Source organism: Amblyomma americanum, chromosome 8 (assembly GCF_052857255.1).
Source record: "Amblyomma americanum isolate KBUSLIRL-KWMA chromosome 8, ASM5285725v1, whole genome shotgun sequence".
Classification (NCBI taxonomy): Eukaryota; Metazoa; Arthropoda; class Arachnida; order Ixodida; family Ixodidae; genus Amblyomma; species Amblyomma americanum.
In genome coordinates, this window is record NC_135504.1 from 34,698,498 (window position 1) to 34,719,819 (window position 21,322).

General features: G+C 48.5%; 2 protein-coding genes across 3 annotated transcripts in view; both read left to right on the top strand.

The window, feature by feature from the left end:
- Positions 1-2,978: 2,978 nt before the first annotated feature.
- The window catches only part of LOC144101314 (uncharacterized), a 177,039-nt gene continuing 158,695 nt past the window's right edge, over positions 2,979-21,322 (top strand). Inside the window, exon 1 of the mRNA XM_077634420.1 lies at positions 2,979-3,083. The gene's annotated coding sequence lies outside the window, so the exon portion shown is untranslated. The remainder of the gene's footprint in view (positions 3,084-21,322) is intronic.
- Positions 3,210-17,044, top strand: LOC144101313 (uncharacterized). Of its 2 annotated transcripts, XM_077634417.1 has the most exons (8): positions 3,214-3,380; positions 3,869-3,973; positions 4,148-4,251; positions 7,298-7,345; positions 8,051-8,153; positions 14,366-14,467; positions 15,383-15,525; positions 16,900-17,044. In XM_077634417.1, exons 4-8 carry the CDS (start codon positions 7,334-7,336, stop codon positions 16,915-16,917), a joined length of 378 nt encoding a protein of 125 aa, XP_077490543.1. In that variant the 5' UTR covers positions 3,214-3,380; positions 3,869-3,973; positions 4,148-4,251; positions 7,298-7,333; the 3' UTR covers positions 16,918-17,044. The 2 variants fall into 2 exon arrangements, with proteins under 2 accessions (XP_077490544.1, XP_077490543.1); XM_077634418.1 differs by lacking the exon at positions 14,366-14,467 and having other exon boundaries at positions 3,210-3,380.

Genomic DNA, 21,322 nt, shown 5'->3' on the forward strand with positions numbered 1-21,322 from the left:
GACATCGGTTTTGTACATATCGATCAAGTTCAAATTTCTGGGCCATATTTGAAGACTACCATGTGGCGAGCACATTCAAATCAGCCTGGACATAGATTTTTGTCCAAATCGAAGGTCCAGATTATAGGGGGCGAAGGGCCTAATTTTGGAGTGGCCCGGGCCCGGGCCCGAACATCGACTTTGGTACATATCGAATGAAGGTAATATTTCGGAGGGGGGGGGGGTCGCCCATGTTTTTTCAGGTGGGAGGGTCTATCTTTTGGAAACGACCTGGGTATATACCATCGCATTTGCCATAGTCGAAACATGCTTCGGCATCTGACTTAAAGCCTTCACTATGAAATCGCTGAGTCCGAAAGTCACTTCAATGTCATATACGTACGTACACCGGAGTGACTTTTGCATTGAGTAGAACTATCTCTCTAAAAGCGAACGTTATTCCAAAGGTAAAGCAATACTGCAATACGAGTACGAGCAGTATAGATCAGTGTCATCGAGAGTATTTACAAGAATTTGTTACGGTGTATTTTCGAGCACAGCACTGCGCATCTTCGCTGACCCTTTGATGCCGACTGCAGGAGCTGTGACTCTCTGCCTTAACCTCACCGTGGATGACTCTGCCATAGTTTGTAAATTTACTTGCGAAGTGCCGCTGCCAGTATGCTTACAATAATGGGTGAATGCCTGTAGGTTTCCATTTTTCGATGTGAAACAACTACACCCTTTGCAGAATTCTAAAACGTGTGAGCAATGCTTGAGTGAACTCTAGCTTTGCACATAAAGCATTCCGGGCCCCTGCGTCAGTTATAGGTGTGCGATTGAGGTAACAGTATGCTCTCGTACACGGAACCCATGCTGAATAGTGCATTTCGCCTTATTCAGAACGTTATTCATAATGGATGAAGTGCTTAGTCTTCAAACCTAACCTTTCTCCCATTTTTACCGCTTCAAACGATTTCGGGCTGTTCTATCCCGCGTAATTCACGCATTCCCCAAGTTTTGAGGAATAATTCAGAGAAGAAAGTACATTCATGGAGGGAGTAAATACAACAGGTCTCCAACAGCTTGTGGTTGCGCATTGACACACGCGCTGCCACGCATAACTATAACGCATCTACTCAGATGCAGCACAAATGAGCAATGTAGGCATACATAACATGGCCGCCAGCCCACAGCAGAACTAAAAATGAAAGCGATAACTTCTAGAGTGAACTTGACTTCAGACATTGCGCCAACATTAAACCAACACTACTGTAGCAGTGCGCAAAGCAATAAAAGCAAAGAGTCCACCAAGAGATCAGTACCACTGACAGTTTATAAATAATTTGTTGCAGTGTATTTTTGAACTCTACATCACCGCGCATCTTTGCAGACCCTGCTGTCCCACTTCAGGGGCTGCGACTGTCTGGCGTCAGCCTCACCTTAGCAGGTACGTGGACAACCCAACTCTGCCATACTCTGTAAATTCTCTCAGTACATTTCCAGCTGCACTGCAATAACTCTGGCAATGCCTTTGTGATGCGTAACACGTTTCCAGCAACCGGGACTCTAAAAAAAGTCTATAGACTTCATAGTCTATAGACTTTATATAGACAGAAGTCAACTAAAAGTGTATGGCCATAAATCTATAGATTGTCTATAGGATTTGTATTGTTCTCCTGAGTTTGTCTATAGACAGTCTTTAAAGACAGAAGCCTATAAGCTTTAAAGACAAAAGTCTATGGACAGTCTATTTATTTTTTATTTTTTATTTATTTGAACCTCAAGGGTCTCTGACTGGACATTACATGAGGGGTGGGCACAAGAACAGCAGTTAACAATGAATGTAACATGGGAATCAAGACGATGAGATGGCTTCCTCGATGGCAGTCTTGAAATGGGCTGGATCAGGGATTAGTGCTAAGTCGGAGGGAAGGTAAATCCTGTCGCGAGCTGTGTGAACAAAAAATGATTTCTCAAAAGCAGTAGTGCGGGCACGATGCGGGATGACGCTGTTTGTATGGCCTGTGCGGGGTGTTCGACGTGCTGGTAGAATGAGCTTGCTCTCACGGGGTGAACAATGGAAAAACCTGTGATAAAAGCAGAGACGTGAAATTCGGCACGGGAAGCGAGAGAAGGAAGTTTTAGTTGGAACTTCTAGGCGGACATGCTGGAGTATCGCGAGTAGTTTGAAAGGATAGAGCGAGTGGCCCGATTCTGAGCAGATTCAAGCGCTGAGGTAAGGTTAGACTGATGGGGGTCAAATATTGCGCAAGCGTATTCAAGTTTAGGTCGCGCAAATGTTTTATAAGCTAGTAATTTTAAGGAAGAAGGTGTCATGCGCAGGTTACGCCGGAGATACCCAATCGCTCGATTAGATGAGTTTATTATCTGGTTAATGTGGTAAGACCATGATAAGTCACTAGCGAGGTTAACACCAAGATACTTAAAAGAGTTAGCGGAAATAATGGCAGTATCGTTAATTTTATAAGCAGGCGGAGTATAATGTCGGCGGCGGTGAAAAGAAATTTGCACAGTCTTTGTAGTATTTAGGGCCATTAGCCACGTAGTGCACCACTGCTGTACGTTATCCAGGTCATTTTGGAGGATGTAAGCATCCTCGGCGTTAGTTATGGGGCGGTAGAGTACGCAATCATCCGCGAAAAGGCGGATGCTAGATGTTACGGTGGAAGGCAAATCGTTAATGTATATTAGAAAGAGCAAGGGGTCAAGAACTGTGCCTTGTATAAAGAAGTGTAAAGAAGTTTTTGTAAGGGTGGTGCTGCGCTCTGCACCGGGTCGCTGCAAAATGGGACACTGGGCACTGAGCGGCAGCAGATGCTGGGGTAGAAAAGCAGGGCCCAGATCGAAGAGGTAGACGGTGGCTGATCCTCTCATACCAGCTCAGTGGGATCCCAGACAGTTGTCCCTCGCTCACCATGCAATGCGATGCGCTGTACATATGCAGTGAGATGGCCACATCGTCTATCTACGCAGGCTGCAATGACGATCTCGATGTTCCCGCCATTCTGGAGGCTGCGTGGGTCGGCTTTATCGTCCTGAGCTTGCCCTGTAAGCGTGGGCGACGGGCGGATTGAGGAAGGGTGAGTGTGTTGACAGCGGTCCTGCAGAAACCCGTTTGACTGCTATTCATGGCGTGATGGTATTTGTGTGTAAGCAGGATTCATATAAGTGCTTCCGACACATCTCCGGCCAAAAACTTTTATCCTCTACTCCTCCTTCAGGGGTGACAGGGATGCAATTCGCCAACGCCTACGTGTCCCACACCATGCCAGACATGAGCACCGTAGTGCAAGTAGTGAGGGACAAGTCCGCTGTTTCATACTCTGCTGGCCTCTAACAAAGCTGCAGCGAACAAAGCAGGAAGAGGAGACGCCTTGGTGAGTGAGGGCAGTGCACCGCCTGCGCTGTCAGATGCGCTTCAGTCGGTGGTTTAGAATCAGAGTTACGCAGTGTTTATTTTCGTGCCGCACCATATACATATCCGCAGTACGTCTCTAAAGTGATCAGACTCTAGTCTCTTGACCAGTGCAGGCAATAGAAGTCGGCACAATAGATTCGTTACCATGGGAAAGGAATAGAAAAAACCATATCCTGGGTGCGATTTTGCAAGCGATGTGTGCTTCCAAATGTGACCGTATAAATCTTTCAATGTAGAGCTCGAAAGCTGCACAACTATGAGCGAGATAAAGCAATTTAATGGAACGAGAGGTGGAGATGTCGGCCTGCAGTAATGTGACGTTTAGTGTCCACGGGGGGGAGCAGGTTGAAGATTAAGTCATCCAACCAAAACAAACAGACAGGCGTGTAGGCCCGAGCTTCCCCATTTATTCGAACGTAGAAAATAAACTAGTTCCTATTCTCGCAGCGCTGCCAAGGCTGGCAGGAGAGCATCTAGACCACCAGGCGAGCACATGCCTTCAACCCCTGGTGGCGGTACCAGCAAGGCAACACCCAGCCGGATACGTGACAGGTTGGTAAATCATTATGACGTCATAGAATTCACTAGGTTTTTGAGCTCCCCTGTAGCACTGCGGGTGTCGGGTTTATTGGTCTTCAATTCTGCTTTGTACCTTTTGCGCGAAGGAAATGCAGCCGTTGAAATATGAAGCAGCAAATTGCTTATACTGTTTTTTTTCTATTCCAGCATCGGCTATTTGGATGCAGCATCAGGGAACAGTGATCCTTTGGTCGGTTTTTTCGTCCTGAACTAGGGGTGCGTGCCTGAGCCCACAATAAAGGTGCCGTCGAGTAAGTGTTCAAATTTCAACGTGATTTAGCCAGACCGATTCCTTTGTTTCCTTTGCTAAATTCTTTCCCCAATGGTCGCGAAAACAGCGATGATTTTGAGTGAAATTATGATCTGCCCACTTGTTGTGTTGGACACTAAGGACAAACTAAAGTTGTCTTTTTTGGATTGAATACCGCCTTTGAATGACACAGAGGAAGCGAGGACTAAAACCAGTCGTGCGAGGTTTGCCCAACCTGGAAAGTGTTGGGGGTTCAGCATTGCTAAGCGCAAATTCTGCGAAACTAGATTCGCAGGCGGGCACCACTGCCTGAGTGCGCTATTGAGCTGTCGAATGATCCAGGGAGCCAGTTATGCACTACCTCTCACTTCCTGTGTCCCTCATAGCCTGAGTCGCTTTGGGACGTTAAACAGTAAACAACCGTTCCTTTCCTCAAGCATCATCGGCATCTATAACGTTGCCTATGCGGCAATGAACACGTTGAATGCCGGCGGCCTATTCCATACTTCTTAACTGAAAGACCCTCACAGTATGCGCAGTTTATCTCGAATCACATCTAAAACTCACACTTTAGACCATATCTGATAGCAGGAGATTTTAGTGCACACTGTCATCAATGAGTAAGCTGGGTGCAGTAGAGGGCAAGTCAGGGAATATTTTACGCTATCCAATAGCACCTGCTTCCTATGTACACGTAAACATTGATACGGTTCTCCAAGTTCATGCAAAATGAGTTGCCCGTATGTAAGGTTTTGATCACACAGTCTTTAAACATCTTTATCAGCGAGTGCCTTTCTCACAGAGTGTTTTTATCGATCTCAGCATCAATCGTTCACTGAGCAAATCTGCTGCCCATAGGAGACCTCAGCTGGGTGATCGTTAAAATCGAAGGTCACTTTAATTGGCACTCGGGGACACCGCAATTCTCAAAAAGATGCCCTGAATCCAAGGCCACCTGTGGGGAAAGGAAATAGTAGACAAAGTTGCTACCTGCAGTAAAGAGAGGGGGAAAGCTCTTAAATGAAGAAGAGATTTTAGCCGGCGTTTGAGAATCGCTGACAATCTGCTATCTTGCTTACGCGTGGAAATTAGAAATTACTACTGTGGCCCGCCCCAGGCAGTGCGCATGCTGCCGGAAATGCACAGCTTCTATCTGCAATACATGGGAGCACTGTGCACCACTTTTAATAAGCATTTAACTGATTTCTATACATTTTTCATTTCCCATTGCATTGATGTTTTTTTATTTTTTGACTTTAAACATCAAAAGAGCTGCCGCTAAAAACATTGCTCTGACTTTGGCAGGCCTCTTAATGCGTCGAAGTCATCGTAACCGACGGCGTCACTGCCATTGTTTGATGCGCCGCCTGACAACTGTCCATTACTATGTGGCCAGGCCAAATTCTGTGCGGTTAAAACGAAATCACAAATGCAATGTCAGTGTGCCCACGACACTGTCGGCAATCCGCCAGCTGCTAGCGTGTCGTCTTGAAGGGCTTGAGCCATACGTGTCACTTCCGGTCGAGGTGTGAGTTCGATGTGTGGCCGCGTAAGCGGATTAGGGCTGGGGTGCTCTTCTAAAGGGTGCGCTATATGCGAAAACCTTGCGTTCTTTCTTGGCGTTTCCCGACGCGCGATCTTATGTTCTGCGCATGAGCACCATCGGAGTTTAGTGCCAAACTTCCGGCTCAGCCTCCGCGCTAATCTCAACGCTTATCTGACGGCGGATTTTGCATCTAAGCATCTTAGAATAAAACCTATATGGTAACTCACATCCCGAGGGCAAGATTTAATCAATTTCACTCAGTTGATTGTTGGTTAAATAGAATTGAAAGGAGAGTGAAGAATATGCCTTCGAGTGAGAGGTATAAACAATAATTTTGGCTCAAAAACATCTCAATGCAATCTAAGTGGGTACATGCACCGCCAAGAATAAATGATCGATGATTGGCGAGCTATCTGTTTGTTAAAACAAGACAAGAAAACATATCTCTAAAAATTGAATTGGAATCGCTGTCTTACGCGTTCAAAAACACAACACTATTCCGTTGTGCTACAGGTGCAACGGGAATGGCGGTTTTTAGTTTTGCTCTTACCCCTTTTCGCAAATATCCTTGTATTGTCACGCATGCGCAGGACAGTAGCCCGCATGGTAGTGGTGGTGAAAACATTTAATAATTATAGAGAGATGTGTTGGGGGTCGTGACCTGAAGGGTCACAACCATTAGGTGGGATGCCTAGTCAGACACCCCATCGGCGGTTGCCGCAGCCCGGACCTCGAGGGTGCAGCAGCCGGACAGGGTCGCCTCCCAGTGCTCTAGGGTGGTGTTTGGGATAGGGGGTAAGGATGCGTTCGAATCCACTCCGTTCCCCTTAACGACCAGTGGTTCTCTTGTCTTTGCATTACATGTTCCCTGCCTAGCCCATTTATTTGCCTTGATTTCGACTAGGATGCCATTAACTCGCGTTTTTCCCTCACCCACTCCGCTCGTTCCTTCAATCCTTCAATTGTGGAAGAACCTTTGGCGCCAGTGTTACCCAAGCAGCACAGATAATCGGCCCAACATAAGAATTGGATGGTTTTCCAAGGTCCTTTACAGGACCGGTATTTACCAGTATATTGCCAGTATTGGCCAATGACCTGTTCTGCTTGGGTAGCGGTAGAGCAGCCGCCGTTGCTTAGTTACATTGGCGTTCACTTGCTGCTTTCAAAGTCCCGGGATTGATCCTTCAAAGCCTGAACATTAAGGACGTCGTCCTCGGTTAAAGCCAAATATCTTTGCTCATCCTGAATTCTTCTACATTTCATCTTACCCCCAACTCGTTGATGGGCTTCCGCATCACCAGTTCGTTCCCTCTACAAGTCTAGGCTAAATCGATACCTTGCCTTCTTGTGGTCAACAATACTGCAACAACACTGTTGGTATTTCAGGGACTGTTTAATATCATAAGCACTAAAAAACTGCGTATTCAAGAATTCGTTCACGTTTGTTTTCTAACATGTTTGGCTTCCGCACCGGTTATTGACCATGCATCATCCATTGCAGGGGAGTGCTGCTGTCTCCCGTCAGCCTCATACATGGATGACTCGCCAGGTATGTGCACACACACAGTGGCCGCTTCAAGTGGGCCTCTACCGTCTCTAGACTGTAAGAAAGGAAAGTAAGCTTTGACAGACGGAAAGAAAAAAAAATTGGCGGTGGTTTAGTTCTGGTAAAACCTAGAGTGACGCCATAGGTGGAGCTGGCCACGCTGAAGGCCCGAAATGCTACCGTAATGTAGCTATCGCTACAAAATGCCATCCGCGATTGTCTCGCGAACAATCAGCCCACGTTGAGGAAACGCAGATGGTCAGAATAAATCTGAAGCCCTCCGTACGACTTCCCTCAAAGCACATACGTCGCTTCGAGATGTTAGAGCCCAGAAGTTATAGTTTAACTTCTGAGGTCGGAGCTTTGATCGGGGTTAAGTATGACACCCGCCTGTCTGTACTATAGCGAGGAGGTCATTGCCCGAATTGTTTCAAAACAATTTGCCAGTGCCTTGCGTCATTGTTTGACTGCAATAGATACATGAGTACACGCTTCAAGGAGCTTTCTATGTAGACAAAAATGAAATCAGCGATTGTATCTGGAACTAAGCCCTCTGCTGTGCCAAACAGCGCACGTTAACGAAACAGCGCTAGAAGGAAGGGAATGAATTACGACAAGGAAATGCATGGTCGTGACGAGAATGTGTAGATATTCTTGGAACTTTTCGCGCGATGTCTGTGCATTAAAGTTCTTGTTTTTCTCCGGCAGCATCGGTCCTTTGGATGTGACAGCCTGCATCGAGACTCCAGTGGTCGCCTTCTATTTCCTGAACTAGGGCGGCTTGCATGCCCAATTTGCAAAGTACGCCAGAGTAAGTGCGCCATGAGTGGCATTTTTAACCAGTGTTGATTGCGATTCAGGGCGTGATGGTATTGGGCAGTAAGCTAAGCGCAAATTGGCTACCTGTATAGGCTGATTTCTTTTCCTTCAGCTACGCTAGTACCTCCAACATGGCCGAAGACAGCGGCGGTTATTTATCAGACCTTAAAGTCGCCGACTTGTTGACTACTACAAGGAAAGGGGATGCGGACGATGCTAATTCGTGCAGGAATGAATCAGACTAACACATCTACTCGCCTAGTGAACAGGGTCGCATAATGAGCGAAGGCTGAACTTGTGCTCTCGAAACGTACAATTGTTTTCTTCGCGTCATTATTGCACCTGATACTCTTGGTGGGCAAGTCTGCTTATAATACTGCGAATGTCTGTGGGTTCCCAGTTTTTCATTGCCGAACAACTACACCATGTGTCGAATGCGAAAAGGTGTGACCTATGCTATAGCGAACTGTAGCTGCGCACATTTTGAGAGCATTGCTGGCCGCTACGTCACTTACGGGTGCGGGATTGAGGTAGCCGTATGCTCTAATACACGGAATCCGCGCTGAATACTGCATTCCGCTTTATTGAGAACGTTAGTCACACCGGATGAAGTGCTTATTCTCCCAACCTGCCCTTTCTCCCATTTTTACCGCTTCAAATGATTTCGGGCTGTTATATCCCGTGCAATTAACGCATTGCCCAAATTTTCAGGAATAATTCAGGGAAGAAAGTACATTCATGGCACGAGTAAATACAGCAGCCCTCCAACAGCCTGTGGTCGCGCATTGACACACGCGCTGCCCTGCAGAACTATAACGCATCTACTCAGATGCAGCAAGAATGAGCAATGTAGGCATACATAACACGGCTGCCAGCCCACAGCAGAAACAAAAATCAGAGCAATAACATTTACATTGAACTTAACAGCAGACTGATGTTTTAGAAGAAATATCGAACATCACTCCGAATTAAACCAACACTGCTCTAGCAGTATGGAGAGCAGTATCAGCAAAAGCCACCAATAGATCTTAATCATCAACAGTATTGTAACGGGGGCTTAGGTTGACGCTCAGATGGCGGCGAAACCACGGCAGCGACAGTCTCTCGCCTGCTCAGGTCAGCAGGCGCTCACTCTGAGCGATGGTTGTTGTTGTTGTTGTTCCCCTCACAAAATGGCACATACCCACAAGGGGGATTGGCCGTAACCAGGTGGTGACTATTTAAATTGCAGATTGCATATGGCAAGCGTGGGTTGACCTAACAGAAATTGTGTAACTCTGTTTTTGTAGCAGAGGAGGTTGCAGGAGGTTAGGGCGACCTAACAGACGGAAAATTAGGTAAGAGAGATTGAGTGAGAGAGAGTAGGAATTGCAAAAAGTAGTTACCCAAATACGAAAGCTTATGATGGTATGGACCGCACGAAAGCTTATGATGGTCGACGTTTTGATTCTACAGGAGATAATTTTGAACGGCAGTGGAAACATTTCAATTGCTATGGCCAAGCATAGAAGCGCCAAGGGACAGAACAACCACAGAAGACAGACGCAAATTGAGATTCTGCATTGGGACCTCTAATAGTCGCCTCTGGATCGATGAGTAGCGACGACAAAAGAGAAGGAAATGCTCTATTGTTTCCGGCTCAGCACAACGGTATTGTGATGGCAGTGAGGCTAGGATGATGATCTTCTTCTACACAATGGCGCCGTGGAGAAAAGGAGCTATCCTGGCGACTCATGGTGCCGACAACGCAACCGGGTCGTAGTACGGCTTAGTCGTTGGACATGCGTAGTCTCGCGACCACCTGGGCGGAGATCGGAAGACGGTGTGAGGGGCTCACAGAGGATGTGCGCCTCAGAACGCGGTAGGGGCCAGGGTATTTCGAAAGAACTTCCTTTGAGAGGCCAGAAGCAGTGGAAGGGATCCACAGCCAGAGGAGTTAACCGATTGGGAAATCCGGATCAAGCTAACCGTCGTCATGGCGGTGTTTTTGGCGCACCTGAGTGTCTGCAGTGAGCGACCGTGCAGTCTGGCGGGAGTCTTCGGCATGCTGGGCAGCTCCATAAGCAGTTGTACAACATTTTCGATGCGAGTGGATGGATGTCGGCCGTAGAGCCGAAAAAATGGGGAGAAACCGGTGGTGGAGTGGGTTGCAGTGTTGTGGGCGACGTAACATAGAGTAGAACGAGGTCCCAGTTCGTGTGGTTGGCAGCGACGTACATCGCCAGCATGCCGCCCAGAGTGCGATTAAATTGTTCAGTTAGACCATTTGTTTCCGGTAGGCTGTACAAGTCCGATGAATGATATTGCACTCGGCGAGTAGAGCTTTAACAACGTCAGCCAAGACGCGTCCTCCATTACTGAGGAGTTCACAAGGAGCACCGTGGCGAAGTACAAAGCGCTGCATAATGAAGGACGCGGTTTCTGCATACCGGGTCAGGTGACCAATGGCAACAATGACCCAGTGGTTGCCAGCAGCGGTGTATGGCAGAGGTCGTATAAATCGATGCCAACATGGTCGAAGGGGCGAGGAGAACAATGTAGTGGTTGCAACTCTCAAGCAGAGTGGTGAGGCAGTTGCTTACGGCGTTGGCAGGATGTGCAGGAGCGGAGGTACTCCATGATTAAGTTATACATGCCTTGCAGTAGCACCATAGACGGATGCGAGTGTACGTCTTGAAGACTCCAGCGTGGCCGCATTGCGGGTCAGCTTGGAAACTGGTGCAGATTTGGGGCCGGAGATGTCGGGGAATGGCGAGAAGCCATTTCTGTCCATCTGACTTAAAGTAGCGCTTATAGAATAGATCACCTGGAATTGGAAAATGTGAAGCTTGGCGACGAAGGGCGCAGGATGCTGGAGGCTTAGATGTGTCGGTGAGAAATTCAAGAAGAGAAGCAATCCACTCATATTTGCGCTGCTCAGAAAGCATGTCACAGGTGGTGAGCGAAGGCGCAGCGGATTCGACAGCGCAGAGGCTAGCAAACTCGGCCGGTAGCGGGTAGCGGTACAGGGCATCAGCGTCCTGATGCTTGCGGCCCGACCGATATACGACACGTATGTTATATTCCTGGAGCCCATTGGGCCAGGCGACCAGAGGGATCTTCTAGAGAAGAAATCCAACACAGGGCATGATGCTCGGTGACCACGTCAAACGGACAGCCATAGAGATAAGGTCGAATTTTGCCAAAGGCCCTCACACTGGCCAAGCACTCTTTCCATCACGGAGTAGTTGTATTCGGCTTTCGTGAGGGTGAGGCTGGCGTAAGCGACCACATCCTCCTCGAATCCACACTTGCGTTGGGCGAGCACAGCCCCGATGCCAATGCCACTGGTGTCCGTGTGTACTTCGGTTGGGGCTTGAGGGTCGTAGTGACGCAAGATGGGTGGTTGCGTGAGGAGTCTGCGCAAGGTGTTGTAGGCGTCGTCGCAGGCACGCGACCAACTCGAAAAATCCGCATTGCTGTTGAGAAGCTGAGTAAAAGAAGCAAAAATGACCACAAAGTTGCGAATAAAACGCAGAAAATAGGAACAGAGCTGCGCAGTTCCTTAATGCAAGTAGGTTTTGGAAACGCAGTCACAGCACGAAGTTTGGCGGTGTCGGGGCGCACGCCCTCTTCTGACACAACGTCGCCTAAAATTGTCAGCTCGCGTGCAGCAAATTGACACTTTTTAAGTTCTGTTGAAGGCCGGCGTCTGGAAGGCATATTAAGACGTGATTCAGCCGGGACAGATGAGTGGCAAATTCGGGCGACAAGATCACGATGTTGTCGAGATAACACAGGCATGACTTCCATTTCAGGCCGCCCAGAACGCTGTCCATCATGCGCTCAAAAGTAGCCGGGGCATTACAGAGGCCAAAAGGCATGGCGTTAAATTCATACAGGCCATCAGGGGATACAAATGCGGTTTTAGGGCGATCGTCGGCTGCAATGGGGACCTGCCCGTACCCAGAGCGTAAGTCGAGGGAAGAGAAGAGTTCCGCCCCTTGAAGGCAGTCCAGAGCATCATCAATGCGCGGAAGAGGGCAAACACCCTTTCGCGTGATCTTATTCAGGCGGCGGTAATCAACGCAGAAATAGAGCCATCTTTCGTCTTCACGAGGCCACGGGCGAGGCCCAGGGACTGTGTGAGGCCTGAATCACGCCGCTCTGAAGCGTCGTGTCAGCTTGGTCTTGAATAACTTGGCGCTCACTGGCGGAGACATGATATGGGCGCTGACGCGGAGGGGCGTGGTCACCGGTGTCGATATGATGGGAGACAGTCGACGTGCTTGTCAAAGCGGGTTGGTGTGAATCGAAGGAGGAACGAAATTGATGAAGGAACCCGAGAAGTTGAGTGGGTTGAGTTGCAGGAAGAGAGGCGTCGATGGAGGGAAAGAAAACGTCTGGAGGCGAAGTGTCGAGTGCAGGAACCGGCGGGATGAGGGCATCTACAACGAGGGACGGAGAATCGTCAGTTTCATTGCGATAGAGAATGAAATCAATGATATGCGCGGTACCGAGGCACTCGCCGCGACGCACAGCGGATGCATACGAAAACAGATGGGTCCCGAACAACGTGCTAAGGCCAGCTGACCGGTTGAGGACGGCGTAAGGTATGGACAGGTACTTGAGGCACAGAGGTGTAAAAAGTACGTTGCCGTCATGAACACGGTCAGAAGTGAGGGGCACAAGAACAGAAGAACAGGCAGGCAGTTCAGTGTCTTCGGAAACGACGGCTTTGGCAGGAGCAGCAGAAGGGGCATCGGGAGACGAGGAACTCGAGTTCAGCACGAGCACAATCGACGACTGCCTTATGTGTGCCGTGCTCATTGAATAAGGCATCTAAACTTATGTACACTTAGGTACCCGTCGTCACTTTGTGCAACTGAGATTTGTACTTATTATTTGTATTTTCTTTCCTGTGTGCTTACTTGCCGTTTTATATTATTTTTATATTCACGTAGGGATCCTGTTATTAAATTATTCTGATGCTGCTGTCAAGTCATTGTAGGGTGCGTCAACCCCTTTCAAGCCTTCTCTCTGGCTTTTTGTCGACGCACCGAACATCCTCAAGATGTTGAATAAATTGAATTGAATTGAATTATGGCAGGACAGCAAGTCCTAACCCAGATGATTTCATGACAACCGGTTGGCAAAATGATTAATTCAATCACGAAGAGGATTTCCTCAATAACGACGCGAGCCGTGCATGTCGCTAACGGCTCAATAGCCTGCGAGCTTTCGGTACGCAGAGAGAATCCAGAAAGTGGAGTCGTCACTTTTCGCAAGGAGCGGCAAAAGGAGGCGGCCATGGCAGACACAGTAGCACCGGTGTCGACAAGCGGCAGAACAGAAACACCCTCAGATTGGCGGCAGATAATTGAGGCCATAGACAATTCGCTTGTGGCGCAGTTCTCGCCTCAGGAACTGCGGCCTCTAGTTTTCATCTTGCGAAAGATTCGGGCGCCGGCGCGGTGGAGAAAGGGAGCGGCAACGAGGAAAAGGTGAGCGCCGGGTGGAGAAGGGAGTGCGGTCAGGTGAAAGCGGGCGACTCTTTGGCGGCTCGGCTGGCGGTGAGTATTCACTGGGAGGAGGCCAGTAACCGGCATCTGGGGACATTGGCGCACGACGACGGCAGAGCCGGGCCACGTGACCAGGCAGTCCGCAAGAGTAGCAAATAGGCCGACTATCACTAGCACGTCAGTGAATGCCCAATTGTCGAAGCGATCGCAAAAAAGGCGTCGGAGCGTGAGGAACTTGAGGCACAGACGCTTGAGGTGGAGCTTAGGTTGGGCGGTATTTAGGCGGCCGTGGCCGAGAGACGGCGGCACCCTAGGTCAGGGGTGCAGCGACAGGTGTGGGTGTCTGTGCGGGTGCGGGTGGAGGGACCGGTGGAAGGGCCTCAGCCACTTGTTCGCTGATGGCAGTGCGAAGGTAGGAGTACTTCCAGCAGAGATCTATGAATGTCAAGTAGAGAATGCGATTATGCCTATACGAACATTAACCCATTATCGTTATCCGAAAAACTGCCATCCGTGAACACGATCTGGACACCGGAACCGAAGGGAAAACTAAACTGCTAGTGGACCGAATTCGCGTTCTTTTTTAACTACGCAAATAGACAGTCATTTTTTTCTCATTTGAATGGACAAATTTTACTGCTTGTAAGCCCAAACATCCCCATCTATTCGAACGTAGAAAATAAGCTCTTTGTTATTCTCGCAGCGCTGTTAAGCCTGACAGGAGAGCATCTACGCCACCAGCGGAGCACGCGACCCCAACCCCTGGTTGCGGCACTAGGGCAACACCCAGCCGGATACGTCACAGGTTGGTAAATCTTTATGACGTCATTGATTCCACAAGGTCCCTGGGCTCCCCTGCAGTATTTCCGGTGTCGCACATATTGGTTTTCAATTTTTCTCACTATCTTTTGCACGAAGAAAGTGCAGCCGTTGAAATATGAAGCAGCATTTAATGCGGAAGACAAAACACAGTTTGGTATCGGAGAAATGAGTGAGAAATATTTATCTAGCTTATGTGAATGAATCGATGCTACCTATTTGCTGTACTCCTCCCATTGTTGAGCACGGTAATCAGGTACTGAAGGGATGAGTAGAAGATCCAGCACACATTCCATTAGCTACAACTGAGTAGCATCAGTCAATTTAGCCAGCTCTTTTCCTGTGCTTTCGTTTGGTTACATAATTGTCACGGTGACAAACTGGAACAAATATCGGCTGACTGGCGAGCGGCCCGATTCAAAACGCACGACAGAATTTTCTGTCGCCCCACACAATTCTGTGTTGCGAGAAAAGCTTTTTTTTTCGTGCATTCTGTTGTGCGACACAGGTTCGTACCCTGGGTTACTTTGAACGACAATGGTGATTGCTGTAAGTTCTGTCGGACGACAGACATCTTTCGCGTAATTATTTTCATGGCGGTACCAGGTATTATTTCCCGCAGAGAATAACGATAGATATTAAAAAACGAGTCCTGTTCTTTTTCATTTATTGACTACACTAGAATTCTTGACAAACTTTTGCAGACATTCATTACTGAGTCGTCGCGCATTGTTTTTCATTCTCCGAATCATTTCGAATCAATAAATCAATATATCAGTCAATCATTCAATAATCTTGCTAATCATTTTGTTCGGTTTCTGAAAAATTTATTAATTCCATTTCTTTAATAGACTGCCATCGGAAGGTAATGAGTGTCCTCCTTACTCTCCCCTTCTCCCAGAGTCTCGAGCGCAAGGCTCCAGAGTCGGAAGAATCCATCGTTACTTGCGCCCAGTGTGGCCATCTGTCCAAGGGTTGGATCATCAAAGGCACCTGTCTCTCTCTTTGGCCTTTGGCGTAGACCTCCAAGGTCAAGCAATTGCGGTACGTTTGTCTTCTCCGTGCTTGCGCAATCGCGGCCGATGTTGTCGCAGTATAAACGAATTGCCCCTGCACGACGAGGATGTCTGTGCTAAAGGCATGCAGGCTTGTTTCCGATTTAACGGCACGGCACTGCAGTTTAGCCACATACGCTGTGCAGTTCACTGTTTGCTTTGATGGTGTTCTGTTCTTCAGCCATGGCTACACGATTCTGATGGAGGAGAAATGCTGGACGGGTTGTATATTTTAATGTAACAGTAGCTTGGTTTGGGCTAGTTGGTAACAGTTCTTAGAAAACATAGCGCAAAAAGGACACGGACGACACAGAAGTGGACAGGACACTGTCCTGTCCTGTCCACTTCTGTGTCGTCCGTGTCCTTTTTGCGCTATGTTTTCTAAGAACTGTATATTTTAATTTCGGCTCCCATTGTGGAACCACAGATGGGCGGATATATTCCAAAGGCTTCCAATACGAAGAACCTCGTGGCCCACAGTGGGGCGTGAATATAGAAGTTCAGTGACCTTAGTTGACTCCGCGTCTGTTCATACGAATTAGGTTAATTATTAATTGCTTGCATCTCGCGTAATATGAGCGACTTAGTGTGTTAGCTTGGCAACGTTTCGGTAAAATCAGTGTTGTGTGAAATTTTATTACCAATTTAATCTGTTGTGGGGAAGCCGTCCGAGAGGTTTGCGAAATGCCTTACCACATGTAGTGTGGCATGGAATAAAAATATTTGTACAAGGGACGGATCACCGCAGTGGAGTAATCGCTACTTAATACGCCGCGGTAACGAGAGCAATAACGATACTGATAACGGTAACGAGAGCGTCTGGTTTTTGCGCTCAGTTTCTGGGAGGTTCAGAACAAAGTCAAGGCATGCGAAGGATTTTAACTTTTCTTTGTGCGCCTCTCGAGCTGGCGATCACTATTGCTTAACTGTTTACTTGCCACCTTACTAGGTTGTTTTACGTGCAGGAATGAAATGAGTCTCCGTCGAACGTAAAATGACCTACCATGTGTAAACCAGAGCTATTGGAAATTTCCACCGAGTAAGGCACACTACGTAGCACCGTTTCACATCCAACATTTTGAGACCAAAATTTTATATATTGAAGGTAATGATCAATTCTTCCTTTGTTTCTGTTTTTCCATCGCTCGCGTCTGGGAGCTTACAGCGAAAACCTTACTAGGAAAAAAATACAAGTCTGATATGCAGATACCATTTCTCTCTTTCCCGCTCAAAAACGCTTTTGTCCGGAATTGTTGCGTATATGTAACTATCGTATTTAAGTGCATTGTGTACCCCGCTTTCACACGGGAAATTCTATTATTAGATCTTGACTAACCGAGGATCATGCTCTTTTTTCCTCTAGCCTCGGTGTTCAACTTAGAAGCCAGACCTGGAACCCGCCCCGACTTGTTTTTCTGGCAACAGCCCACCCCTCGATGTCCGGACTTGCTGTTGGCTCGGAAAGAAGTCCAACTGATGTTGTAGCGCGGCAGCTACAACACTGCCTTATCTACAGCCCAAGGGACTTCGGCCATGCATACGCCAGCACATGTACGGACATTTTGCGTGGCAAGAAAGGGAAACAGGATGGTAAAAATAAAATATATAATATAAAATAAAGCTCCGGGCCTGGTATGACCAGTTTCAGCTGGCGACGCGCCACTAGCATTAAAGCTTCGCGTTCTTTACATTCATCCTTTATCGGTCTCTTGTGGATTTTAAGCTTAGAGTTAAACTTGAGGTAAACGCGGCAGCGTTCCCGCGTGTTCGAGCACTCAGATAGAAGGCGCAGATTAAGAATCCCTGCACTACTGGAGTTCACGGGCACCTTCACATTTTTTTTTGTAGGAGCAAGGGCCCGCTTTTAAAGCGAGACCTTTACTACCACCCTCTGTAGCTTGTTCGTCGTGTTTTTCATACGGCCTTGAACCAACGAGAATCACGTGACGTCGCTGAGCCGCAGCCGCGCCGAAACCGATAAAGAGCGGGAACTTCGAAAGCAAGGCGCATAGCTGGCCCCCTGGGACAGTGGACACATCAGTCGAGCTTTATGCTACGTGGCGGTAGGGGGAGGTATGTGCGCTACATGCGTTGGCATTGACAACGTTGTGGCGGAGACGCAGGCACTTAAGCTTAAGGCCGTCGGTGGTATTGGCGTTGGCTTTGACAACGTTCTAGACTCCGATGATTTTGAGGAAAGCAAGAGCTCATGACTTCCTCCCTGGGTTAGTAGATGCCTAGCGATGGTGTGAGAGACGTGAACTGCAAGCATTAGCGCTGACAACGTTCTGGCTCACACCCGCCACTAGAGCCACGCGCCACCCTGCCACCTGCCTGCCAGGGTGGGCGCGCTGCCTTTACAGTGTGCGGAACGCACGCAATGTTGCAGATGCCAGGGCGCGTCTACTTTCCCTATACAGCGCTGCTTTCGCTGTCTAACCAGGTTGATCAGTAAAACGGCAGATAATTTTTATATACTATCCAAATGATTGCATCTCTAATAATAATAATTGGTTTTTGGCTGAAAGGAAATGGCGCAGTATCTGTCTGATATATCGTTGGACACCTGAACCGCGACGTGAGGGAAGGGATAAAGGAGGGAGTGAAAGAAGAAAGAGAAATAGGTGCCGTAGTGGAGGGCTCCGGAATAATTTCGACCACCTGGGGATCTTTAACGTGCACTGACATCGCACAGCACACGGGTGCCTTAGCGTTTTTCCTCCATTAAAACGCAGCCGCCGCGGTCGGGATCGAACCCGGGAACTCCGGATCAGTAGTCGAGCGCCCTAACCACTGAGCCACCGCGGCGGCTATGATTGCATCACTCCGCACTGCTCCTGCAAGCCCCCCTGCGCAATGGAACCTTTCGACTCCTGTTCTTCAAGGTCAACTTTGACGCCACACTCGCAGCGCTCCTGGTGGCCTCTACGAGAAGTGGAAAACTTGTCCAAGGTTTTTCTCGCACTAACGACGCGATGGAGCCACGGTAACAACGGCTGCCTGAAGAGCTCCTTAGCACGCAGTGCCCAATCTCTTCGCCTCCGTTTGGTGGACTGATAGCCACCTAGCACGGATCGTCTGCATTGTGCCTTTTCTGACGAATTAAATGTTTTCCAATCCGATCCTTTTGGTGCACCTGTGCAAAGGCGAATCTGTGCACCTATTTTGTCTTAGTAGTAGTACAAGACATTGGGCCAAAATTTACAGGTCGAGCCCATCGGGCACCCGGGCGACCCGCACCGTAATATTCCGAATATCTTTTTGGTGTCCTCTTGAGCCTCGTTGTGCGCTTCAGATAAAAGATCCGATTGAGGTAAGGCTATAAATGTGTTAGAAGTTCAAACGTGGCTGTCATCCGTTCAGGTCAAATGTTTCCCTTTGCCACGGGATGGCGCCACACTACGTCCACACATCCATGCTTGGCCCTCCCCATCGCCTAGATGAGATGTTGGCCTTGGTCCGCAGTCGTTTAAGGGATGCCGCAGCATGCTTGCTGCATGCTAAATACTACAGTCCACCGCCATATTGTGCAAGTTGGAAGAAAGAGTTTTCGCAAGCATTTTATAGTCTACATTAGTGAAATGGGACTGCACCCTTTCCTCAACAGGCTTTTGTCCGCGCTTTTCGGTTGAGTATGTGTTATGTCCTGCATAAAATGTGGAAGGTAAAAAGCCTACATCATCAGCAGCTCTGAAAACTTCAAACAAGACAGGCGCCAGGAAAAGCAACAAAATTTTCTAGTTTTGACTTCGTCTAATGAGATAGAGAAAAACCTATGTGTAACAACAAGTATTTAAACCATAATGAATCTGAGTGTGCCGTTCGCCACGCACTGCCCGGCCAGGTGGCGGTTCTTGATATTTTTTTGCGGTAAATTGGTGAAACCGTGCTTTATTCCTTGAATTTCATGAACATAAGCTCCTGGATTCTTGGGCACGTGGGAATATGTGTCTTTAAGAAGTGGCATCTATTTAAGGATTCTAAGAGCCTGGCAAATAGAGTCAATCGCATTTATTAAGCGCTATGAACTTCGTCAGTAAGGACGCATAAATAACCTTCAGAAGCCGCCTCAGTGGCTGAGTGGTAATGGTGCTCGGCTGCTGGCCCGAAAGACGCGGGTTCGATCCCTGCCGTGGCGGTCGAATTTCGATGGAGGCGAAATTATTGAGGCCCGTGTACTGTGCGATGTCAGTGCACGTTAAAGAATCTCGTGGTCGAAATTTCCGGAGCCCTTCACTACGGCGTCTCTCATAGCCTGAGTTGCTTTGGGACGTTAAACCCCCATAAACCGTAAACAATAAATGACCTTGGTGCGTCCCTTCCCTTGCAAAAAAAGGCGCATTGGAGCGTCATCTGACATGCTTCGGGCGGAATGAAACAGCGGGAGATTTTAACCATCTTAGTAGGGTCGCATCAAACAAGAAACGCTTAAGTCAGGACACAAGTTCATGCTATCGCGTTCCGCCTCAATTACATTGATCGTCGCTTAATTCTTTTGAGCTCAAATTTGTCATAGTGGCCTCCGGGAGGAACGCAGCATTTATATCCCCCCCCCCCCCCCACCTAACAGCACACTGTCTAGAAAGGAAGTAGTCTTATACCGTCAGCTACACACAGGCACCTTCCCCTGGCCTGAAAATCACCTTCCCATTACGCCAGTGACCGCCCTCCAACTCGAAGATTTTGCACAGACCCCCGATGACACTAGTGTGTGAATGTGCGGGCACTGCCCAACCGCAACTGCTACCCCACATGGGACCACTGACTTTCAGACCCCTTGCCCGGCCACCAGATTCTGCTGGTTCTCCAAGAGCGATAAATTGCAGCCAGAGCTGCGCGTTTCTACTAAGAGGTCCAGCCTGTCCGCTATCGCGCGAATTGCCCGCAATGCATTGGCTATGCATGGCTTGCCAACTAGATCCCGCTGTCGACCCTATACCAAACCCAGACCCGGGGCAATGGGAGGCCATGCTGCTCACCGGAGACGCTGATCACCAGCGCGGACTGCCACGCGGGGCCCTCGCTGCCACGAAAGCCACTGGACTGCAGGATTAGGCGGCCCGCCCAGAAGCCCTTGAATCTCCTTTTTGCGGCGATAGCTATTTTCCTTCTCCTTCCATCACTCCCGGACCGAAGTCCCCCCCCCCCCCCCAAGCTGACCAATAAATTTATTTTCCATCACCCTCCCCCCAACCATGACAGCTTGAATTGTCGCCTTCCCCCCCCCCCCCCCCATCCCCACCGAACACTCCACCGTGCATTTCTATGTCCTCTTTCCTTTTCCCTAGTTCGGTCTAGTGTGTAAACTCGGGAACCGAAGTAGGCTTAATAAAAGATTCGGTTAGTCAGTCAGTCACAATGGCGACGAGAGTGAAGAATAAAGGCGCCCAAAAAGTTTATTTTACTCTGTTCCTGATACTTCACATATGTTTAGCCTGCCGTGGTGGCTCAGTGGTTAGGGCGCTCGACTACAGATCCGGAGTCCCCGGGTTCGAACCCGACCGCGGCGGCTGCCTTTTTAGGCAGGCAAAACGCTAAGGCGCCCGTCTGCTGTGCGATATCAGTGCACGTAAAGATCCCCAGGTTGTCGAAATTATTCCGCGGCCATCCACTACGGCACTTCTGTCTTCCTTTCATCATTCACTCCCTCCTCTACCCTTCCTTTACGGCGCGGTCCAGGTGTCCAACGATATATGAGACAGATACTGCGCCATTTCCTTTCCCCAAAAACCAATTATTATCAATGCCCCAAAAATATGTTGGATTATAAGTAGGTCGCAGCAATA